Raw genomic sequence first — 10,080 nt, 5'->3', positions numbered from 1 at the left:
GCCTTCGGTTCTTATTGTTACAATTTTTTGATATTTTATTTACGTAAAAATAAAATATTTGGACATATGATTGAATATAACAAATTAATAACCTTCTTTAAAAATTTGATTGATTCTTAAACTTGTCTAGTGTTGCGAACTCTTATAAAACTGAGCGATTAATGCTCTTAAGAGTAAATTGTTATAACTTCTCGGCCTCCTCCGCGAACCATTAACACTTTTTCAAGGCCCTCTGTTAATACCTCCAGAAATTCCATATCTGCGGATTGGATAGAGACGGGTTAGTTTGTGGCTCAGATACTCTCCATACTTTTCAGATCTTACAATTGCTTTCACGCTCCGCTCTCACTTCCCTAGGTGGTCCAGGTAGATTCATTATGACCAACTGGGCGTCCTGTGACTTTTCTACAATAACCTCGTTTAGTTTTATTGCTGTGTGCATGCGACGAACGTTGAACTCATCCCTGTGGAAAAAAATACAAGGACAATTAGGACACCGTAGAGTGGGCAATAAGAGAGCTGTTCCATACGGTTTCACACTGGACTTGAAGTCTCCGTCGGCTTTCTCTGTCGATTCATCCTTGTTAGAAGTAGTTTCGGGTGTGTCCGCGTTCTCGGGACCATCCAAATCAATTGAGTTACGTTTCTCGTCGTTTTGAGAATCCTGCAGAGTTACAATCAGTCACATTATCAGATCTCTTGAGTGGCATGAGCCTTCAGTTTGGATGACAAGTGCCGTCGACATTAAAAACTCAAAAGTTCACTTCAAATCAACCATGTTAAGAAGCCAAAATATCAGTTAGAACATAACTCAAGTTAACTCGGGAATGGATTTCGATTGCTACTGCTGATTATGCTTCAAAACTAAAATGTTTCAGGCTTACATTTGATGAGTCGTCGATCTCACTTAACTTTACTTATGTCTTATGTGTATTTCGAGAGATTAGAGACAATGGTAAATAAAAAGCTTAAGGCAGTACATACGTGATGCTGTGTTTCTTCTATAGTTGGATCGGCGAAGCGAACTTTAGACGCCGTTTTGGTGGCGTCATAATGGTGGTCTACAATTGTTTGAACCTGAAAATGTCACCATGAGGAGTATGAGAAAAGGTTGCGGAAAAGTGGGAGGCCAATATCAGAGGAGGGAGTAACTATTCTCGGGATGCAAACCGCAAAGCAGGAAACGCTATTTTTTACTTATTTCCCTAATGGTAGTCGAACTTATAGATGGGATCCAAAGTCCCATTTTCTTTAAATTAAAAACAAAGAATTTGATTGTAAAGTATACCGACACTTGTTATTCGATGTTTAAACTTGAATTAAATTTGAAAAACTATTAAAGAAATATTTAAGTTAATCATCCTAGGGAATGAAGAACCATATAAGACTATTCTTAGATTATTGTAGAATAAGACAATGTTTGGAAGTACTCGGTGTTTGGAATAATTTGCAATTTGATAGAGTTAGTATAGATAGAAGGGTGAGCATTAGCAACATCACATTGACACAACATATAAGGATTATGGTAGGTATGGAGATGAAAGGAGCAGCTGCTCCCGCCGAGAAATGCACTGATGAGATACACACAACCAGGTTTCATACAAAGTTCGGGCAATGAATAGTTTGTATCTTGATATATCGATATATGTAGGCAATCAGTTTATACTCTTTACCAAAGACATTTTATTATCACTGGGTGTTTCCTTAAAGTCCATTATAGTCTGAACCTTTTGATTTTCAAATATATAAAGTGTAAAGTTTTAATTTGGATCTCAGATAGTGGTATGGCATGGAAATTGGAGTTCATGAGAAACAAAGGGCAAATGGTTTCCTCTTAACAATTACTGAAATCAAAATACGCAACCTTCAAATCGAACGCATACAATAACAATATGCTAATAAAGATTTAAGTAAATGAAAGGCTAATGTGCATTATGGCCGTATAAACAAAACAAGAATGAGCTGAATGATGGATGTTCTTCAGTTCGCAGAAGTACAGATGACGTGGGTGACAGTCGCCTCGGATGTGGACCACTTACCACTTTGGAGTTTTCTTTCTTATTTAAGCCTAATGCTCTCAGCATCTGATTACGCTGTTCCATCATCAGGGTCCGCTCGTAGGTGTAAGCGGAAATATCGCTGTTGTTCTGCAGTTCGCAAATATAAATGTGGTCAATAGGTATAAGATATATCCTGGCAGCCATATCATACCATCTCAACAACTTCAACGTCGGCCTCGATTCGGAGATGGTAGAGGAATGTCTTTAGATCCTTCTTCATTTGAATCGAGTTGTCCTCGATTTGAGCAACTGTGAAGATCCTTAGCTTGCAATTGCGCCAGGTGCGGTGTTGCTTCAGCAGGAAGGGCAGCAACATGAGCAGACCACCGTCGTGGACAATCCACCAGATATCAATGTTGCCACCGATCTGAAGAGGGAGAAGGATATGTTACTCAAAGAAAACTTGGCATTCGGAGCGGTAAATACTACTTTGTGGTTTGACTCTGGGTAGAAGTTGATGCCCTTGGGCACCATGAGGGCCATGTGGCAGGCGGCCACCGTGCGAACCGTTTGGATGAAGGTCTTCCAGCTGTTCCTGCCCTCCTGCCGCCAGCTGTACGGCCATCCGATGATGACTGTGTTGGGCTTCATGCCCCCCAGTCCGATGGTTTGGATGCTGTGTTGAGAATTCAGTTATTAGTGGCCTGAGTCATCCCTCCGCAATGGCTAAGCCAACTTACACTGAGCTGAGGCCTTCACCAATCTGCTGGGCTACCAGGACATCGCAGAAGCCCTTCACCTTCTCGTCGGTCATGTACTTGCGCAGCGTGGCCTTCGCATCCACGGCTTTGTTGGTGATCTTGGTGTGGTCGCCCTTTATCACAGACACACAAATCGTCAATCCCTTGCCAGCTTTCAGCTGGGTGGCAAAGGAGAATATCTTCCTGTACTTTGGCAAGAGGTTGTCGTTGAGCTTCGAAAGCACCAAAATTTGGGGACGCCAATTTTTCGTATGCGGTGGGCCTTCCTCCAGGCGGAGGAGCGAGTACCTGGCGGCGGTCAGGGCCATTCCACGAATGCCATCACCCCACTCCTTCTCAGCACTGTAATCAGTTGGATGGATTAGTTGGTGCTCTGGGTGCATATGATCTGTGATTAACTCACCCGCGGTACTCTATGTATTTGTAGATGATGATGGCCATTCCCATAGCAATCAGTGCGAAATACCAGGAAGTCATGATCATGACTGATATGCACAGCGTCAGGCCGATGAGCGACAAGCTCCAGTGGTAGAACTTGAAGCGCGGTCTCCAGTTGGGAGTCCTCAGCAGGGTTTGCACGGCGCAGGCCAGGTTGACAAAGCCGTAGCACATGAGGAAGAACATGGACAGCAGAGGAGCCAGCAAGTCCACGTTGCCTGTATTTGGTATAGATATTATAATCGCAGAACATACAATGTGATACGATCAGATGCTTACCCAACAGGATGCCGCACTGGCAAATGACGATGGTCAGGAGCAGTGCACGGGTGGGTTCGCCACGCTTCGAGGACTTGGCAAACGGAGCCAGGAAGGGGATGATCTCATCCCTGGCAATCGCCTGCAGCAGGCGGGGTGCTCCAGTCAAACTCTGCAGACCAGCGCCCAAGGTGGAGAGGAAGGAGCCAATCAGAATGACCCACTGATTTGGCCAGGCGATATTGGCCACCACCAGCTTGCCACCGATAGACTGACCGAATCTGGAATAGTAGGTTGATGATAAGCACATGGAAGAGTCAGAATCACTATGCTACGCACTTGTCCCTCAGCAGGAGATTATCCACTGTGCCGGCGAAGAACATAACGCTGGATAAGTAGACTGTGCTGGTGGTCAGAATGGCACATATCGTTCCGATGGGTATGCTCTTCTGGGCGTCAGCCAGGTCGCCCGATCGATTGGATCCAGCCATGATGCCTAGTATATAGTGGGTTAAATATCTGAATAGTTGTGTCTGCGATATGCTACTAACCTGTCACCGATGGGAAGAAGATGCCGATAAGAAGTGTGAACGACGTGGTAATGTCGGCCATAATCTGGTTGTATGACTCTCCACTGGTGTTCTCAATGTCGATTGCACTCTTGCCGTAGGATATGAACTGGCCCTTCTCCAGGAACGAAGGGAAGATGTTGTCGTAGAACACGCCACTGGCCAAACCCTTGATGCCCTTGACTTTGGTCACGTTGTTGGCTGTGGAGGATGATGATGAGGCATTGTAGTTTCGGTATGGAACACTCTGCATGTGTGAAGGGATCTTACCCAGGTAGTATTCCTCGCATTTACCATCTGGGCAGTATATGTCGCGTAAGAAGGAGTCTTCCTTTGTGCAATTCTCCAGCGGGATGTCCTTCAAGAGTCGTTTTCCCAGAACACACATGCTGCAATCGGGCGGAGATTAGATGGCCGCTCAAGAGGCTCGTACTTGGCGCATACTTACTATAGCTTTTCGTTGCCATGGATATTGTCAAATATTCCCACATACACCGCTATTATCGAAAGGATGACGCAGGCCAGGGCCACCGTCGCGAACTTATTGACGAATTTCACGCCCAGGAACACAATGAGACCTTGATTTAGTGGCGGGACATTAATGTTTGCTCCTCACAAGTGGGCCCCAGGCTTAACTCACCCATAAAGATGAGCAGCAAAGTGCCGTAGACCCTGAAATTGTTGTACATCGCGTCAGCATCCTTGGTGAAGTCCCCAAATATCGATGCCCACGGCGCCATGTATGTCTGCAATGAATAATTAATGAGTGCTTAAGTAATGGCACTTTCGAGTGGAACTGCGCCTGGAGTGGGCGCTCTTAACTCACCAATACGATTTCCACGGCACCAACGATGTACATCGCCGCTGCTAGCGTGGTGCCCGTATAGAACAACATTCCCACCGCTCCGCCGAATTCAGGGCCCAGGGATCTGTTAATGTTAATGGTGGCACCATTAGAGTTACTACCTCCTGCCCATGCCATTGTAATTACCGTGATATCATGAAGTAACTCCCGCCCGCCGGAACCACCCCGTTCGTTGCAATGGCCGACATCGAGATCGCGGTTAGCATGGTCTGCAAAGAGGAGTTTGAAGTGAGGCCAAGTTGGGGAGGGCTCAGCTGCAGGACGCTCTTACCACACAGCAGCAGGTCAGAACAATCAGGAATCCACACACGGCGCCAGCCGTTCCAACAACCCATGTTAACCGAATGAACAATATGACACCAAAGATGTTTTGAATGCATGGCAAGAACACTCCAATTAGGGTACCTTATGAGACATTGAAACGAGCGTTAGAGGATTGATGGGGAATGCTGGGGGTCACCAGTTTCATGAAACCATTTAGGGAGGTGCCCGAAAGTATGCACTCAAAGCGGGAGCGATTTCCTCCGATTGTGCCACACCACTGCACTCTGTTGCATACTTTCGAACAGCTCTATAATATTCGCCCGCACAGTGAAGGCTGAAACACTTTGAGGGGATTACAGCAATCATTCCTCCGCAGCTTTGTTGTTCGCTGCGATTCCATTGTGCACATGCCTTTCAATATGGGGGAAGATGGAACAAGCAAGTTAATTAATGCGCGGCGAACATACCCATTCGAGCCGATGGAGCTGCCGGCTTTGCATCGGGATCGGTGGCCGCTGGTATCGTGTTCTCATAATTGGCAATTGATGAAATGAACGTTGATATATGGGGCCTGGTCTCCAAATCATCGTCGTACAGATATAGATTTGGGTCGATGCTGGACTTCTGGTTCTCCTCCGCCCTGTGGATATCACCTGAGTCTGTGGGGAGGAGCACAGGATGGACTGGGGTTAGGCTATCACCTTACGTTATGTAATCAAGCTACTAAGTACTGCTAGTGAACACTATATATGTATATACTATATAATTGACGATCCCCGCATACCTTCATTTTTGGTTTCGTGAACTGTACCATTGTGTTCGGATGGTATTATTTCCATTTCATCCGAATCATCTTTTGCACTGTTACTTTGCATGTTAACGTTGGTTGTTTGGCTTCAAACCCTTGCTCTAGATTGCACTTTGTTCACTTAAAATTAGGTAACACTAGAGGAGAACGTGGTCGAGAACTAAGAACTAAGTGGGCATGGTCCTTCTTCAGGCGGGGCTCCACGCATTGGGGTTATATAACCCAAAAGGCGTGGCCGATGCGGTGTATATATTCACATGTCTGCGGACGTGCGCCTATATACTCGAGATTTGGGTTTGGTTTCGGAAGGGAGCTCCTAATCGGGAAATGCCCCAGGACCTCGGAGGTGGGATGGGAGGTGAATCAAAAACTGCGTGCGGCAGGCAGGGCGGGCGGGGATGCTGCTGCGAAAGTTGAGCCAGCTCGGACAGAAAAAAAAATATGTAACCGATTAATTTAGGTCAAGGATTTTCAGGCCGTCGTCGTGGGGCGGTAAATAAATGCCGTAGAGTCGTCCTTTTCGCCGTAAAGCGGCTCTCGAGCTGGCTAAATGCACCGAAAGTGCGGAATGCAGCTGAAAATGGTTACGAAATGAGGCCCTTCTATGGGAATGCGGGGTAATCCTCGACACCGAGTGCCCGGATCTGGGGTCTCCGGGAGGGACTTTGGACACACTTTGTGGTTGAACGCACTTGTATTCATGTATTTGATTATTGTTAGAATTTCGTCGATTGTTTAAAGTATGTTATTTGTTAAAGGTGCTCAAAAAGAACTGGTTTCTCATGTTTTCTCGTTTTTTCGTATTTTTTTAAGGTTTTTTGTATTATGCGAAAGAAGACTCCTTCTAAAGTTATTTTAGGCGAGCGAAAACGCTCAGATGTATGCTACTTTTCGTTCGGATTAATAGAAAAACTAAGAAAACTGTTGGTATTCGGCCGAATAAAAATTATGTTGCCCAGGACCCTGAGCGTTCAATTGAGATGAAATCGAAAGCTTTTGTCTACACACATTTTTAATACACACACACTCTCGCAGGAGAGCGAAATCGAGAGCGATGCTGAGCTGAGCTGGGCTGAGCTGTGCTGGGAGAATGGAGAGCGCCTCGTTGCAGGTGTACATTTCCATTCGGTGGCCCACAGCCCAGTGGGCCCACTGAGCCTACTGCCTTGGCCAGGACCTGCCCGCCCGCCAGCCAGCCAGCCAGCCACTCTCGCCCAGCATCCGACGTCCGCTGGAAGGGATTGCGAGAGAGCTGCGCCGCCCTCAATCTCTCTCTCGCTCTCCCTCTCTCTCTCTCTGCGAGCTTTCGGCAGGTACAACGAGCTTTGGCTTACAGCAGCCGCGAAATGTGTCACCAGGACATCCTGGACTCGGACTGGGGCAACTGGGGCAGCTCAGGATAGGATTGCAGGGCCGTAAGCTCTATCTGGGCATACAGTAGTCACTCGAGGGAGGGGAAAAGCGTGTGCCTGGGGGTGAGCAGGCGAAGTGCGCTGATGGAACGAAACTCAGCGAGGACCAGATGAAAGTGCACACAATCTCTTCAGTGTTAATGGTTCTTGTGTATGTATACATCTATCTAAGTATGTATCTATATATTAAGAAACGAGCTCTTATAGTTAATAGTAAAACTAGAGTGATAATAGTAGCACAAATAAAAATGAAAACATCCTTACCATCGTACGACCCATAGTTCTCACCTAGGGTTTCGTCGTGGATGTCCCCCAGTAGCTTGCCGCTCGCAGACTCATCCTGGTTGTAGTCCAACGCGGTGTCCTCGTCAGCCTTTGTAACTTGAAATCTATCTGGCATAATTGTGGATGTAAGGCACTCTGAAATCGGAATGACATTAGTATCGTCGTTGCTACCATGGAGACCCTGCCGAGGGCACGACTAGGAATTAGCGATCAAAAGCATTCCCGACGATCGCGCAGTCCAGTGCGGCTGGTTCCGAATTCACATAAGCTCCCAAGATAAGGATTCCATTTCGGTTCCGAATTGCAAAGCCCACCAAATAACTAAGACGGTTAGTCCGCCCCCTTCATTACTGCCGCACCTCAACTTGTGTGATAACCCGTGATCGAAGGTATCTAGTGAGTCGCACTATTTGCATGAGATTAGTAGCCCGCTATCACATGACCATCGAACTTGGTGGGTGTCTGCCCGAAATGGGCCACTGCACCTGCGATGTATGCTCCACTTTCGGGCAGAGATAAAGCCTGTTCCCGATCTCTGGCGCTAATCGCCCAGCACTCGCCGCGAACTGTGAGCTGCGAGCATAAGATAACGACCATTTAGTGCCATTTAGTATGCCTCAGCAGTGTTATGTCACCGGCTTGGTTACATAAGGCACGACTTGGGACACACAAGATGCGCTGCGTAGTGCCAAACGTCGAGTGGGAACGGTTTTGGCGGTTTCCTGACCCTGCCAACACGATTCCACCCCCCTCCCGCAGCGACTATTTGATAGGCGAGCATTTGTGTGGCGCTCAGCGAGATCGGGCTCATCCCGAACTCAGACGAGGCAGCTGGCCCAGGTGGAGGCCATTACCCGCGCGCTGATAAGTGCACAAATCTGTTCCCATCGATTGGGCCGTCGCAGCCGCGTACACACAACAGGGGCAGATAGATTAGCGCAGATACGGGGCTATGTACGTGGAACACAAAGAGGTGCATGCAGATACGTACATCCAAACACGCACATACGCACGCATGTACATACATACGCAGAGGTGGTGGTGGTGGTCGTGGTGGAGCAGGATGGACTGGACGGTGTTATCTAACCCGAGGATGTGCCCGCCCAGGCCAGCCACTGGACACCCGGACACTCGTGCGGGAATGCTTTTGGGGGACAGCGGATTCACTCGATTCGATTTACTTGGGCAAGCGCCTGGAACTCGCCTTCACCGACGATCCGATCCGATCCAATGCGATGCGATCCGATGCACTTGTGCTGGGCAGAGCCAACGGAAACGTCCTTTGAGGAATTGTGTTTACTTTTGGGGGCTTCGACTCCTGCTGCCCGATGTGGGTGAACTTTTCAATTGTACGAATAAAATAAAACTATCATATTAAAGGCGCATGAGTAATACAAAATGATTTTCCACCGTATATACTTTGGAATCGCGAGTGGGGGAAAGCGTAGTATTAATGAAAAGTCCAATTGAAATCAAATGTAACGCATAGGGGACGCCGAGTGGCGATTGTATTTTGGAAAACACGTCCCCCAAGATATGTTTATTGCAATTAGCACCCATGATACCATCTTATGGATGATTCCGCCTCGGCGTCCGTGAACGCAGAAAATTACTGATTCCGCGCTAAGTTTACAAGGCAGTGAAAAGAGTCTAATTGGCTATATGGGCATCTGATGTGCGCCGATGTGGGTGTACGTATGTAAATACATATTATATTCATATGCATATATACATACATATATATTGGGTCCCTAAAAATATTTTTAATTTGCAGAACGGCGCATTTTGGTATAATTCCCAAATTTGCACAGTACATTCGTGCTACTTATTTTAGTTTTTCTTGCTACAGAAGTCAATAAACCCGTAAATAGGAGCGGATTAAACGGAATAACTTTGATCCTGTGCTTGTATTTGGCACAAATCCTTAAATTGTTTAAAATTCAGTAGTTACTAAGTTAGCCGATAGTTGGGCCAGCATATCCAAATCTCTTGTTCGTAGTCCTAAAAGAAATCCGATTTGTAAGGAGCTTTTCAGTATGTTTATATATTTCAACACAGGCTTTTATTTTTAAGAGAAGTTCCATTAAATATAGTTATTACTTAAGCCACAGCTGTTTTATTTCGTTTGATTTAGCCGATAGTATCGATAGGCAATTCAGGATCACAAGCATCTCGATTCTTAAAATTTACCGCTATATTTCTAAGTTAAAGTTTAGTTTGTTAAAAAAATATTAAATTTAATATATTAAATAGCATGCAACGATTAAACTAATCACTGATATGGTGCAATAAAGCTGAAGCTTTGCTTGTTGTTAAGCAACTAAATGAATTTCAAATGTTGAATTCAGCTAGCTAACTTTGTGTTATGTGAGTACAACTTGTAAATAGCCCATTCAAATTATTATCTAAAAATTAAAAAA

General features: G+C 46.0%; 1 protein-coding gene across 10 annotated transcripts; it reads right to left on the bottom strand.

The window, feature by feature from the left end:
- Positions 1 to 8: 8 nt before the first annotated feature.
- On the bottom strand, positions 9 to 8,990 carry LOC6735968 (solute carrier family 12 member 6). 10 transcript variants are annotated; one of them, XM_016168837.3, is made up of 22 exons: positions 8,842 to 8,990; positions 7,640 to 7,795; positions 5,623 to 5,814; positions 5,163 to 5,296; positions 5,018 to 5,100; positions 4,853 to 4,955; positions 4,667 to 4,772; positions 4,475 to 4,604; positions 4,297 to 4,415; positions 4,009 to 4,227; positions 3,797 to 3,953; positions 3,479 to 3,738; positions 3,165 to 3,417; positions 2,741 to 3,103; positions 2,490 to 2,676; positions 2,212 to 2,427; positions 2,040 to 2,147; positions 1,674 to 1,727; positions 985 to 1,077; positions 531 to 664; positions 325 to 464; positions 9 to 259 (listed from the first exon to the last, which is right to left on the bottom strand). In XM_016168837.3, exons 2-22 carry the CDS (start codon positions 7,773 to 7,775, stop codon positions 168 to 170), a joined length of 3,279 nt encoding a protein of 1,092 aa, XP_016029321.1. In that variant the 5' UTR covers positions 7,776 to 7,795; positions 8,842 to 8,990; the 3' UTR covers positions 9 to 167. The 10 variants fall into 10 exon arrangements, with proteins under 10 accessions (XP_016029321.1, XP_016029318.1, XP_039148705.1 ...); XM_016168834.3 differs by having other exon boundaries at positions 7,664 to 7,795; XM_039292771.2 differs by lacking the exons at positions 7,640 to 7,795; positions 8,842 to 8,990 and adding exons at positions 5,940 to 6,064; positions 6,656 to 6,928.
- Between the last annotated feature and the right edge of the window lie 1,090 nt (positions 8,991 to 10,080).

Source organism: Drosophila simulans, chromosome 2R (assembly GCF_016746395.2).
Source record: "Drosophila simulans strain w501 chromosome 2R, Prin_Dsim_3.1, whole genome shotgun sequence".
Taxonomy (NCBI): domain Eukaryota; kingdom Metazoa; phylum Arthropoda; class Insecta; order Diptera; family Drosophilidae; genus Drosophila; species Drosophila simulans.
This window is presented reverse-complemented; position numbering and strand designations above follow the sequence as displayed.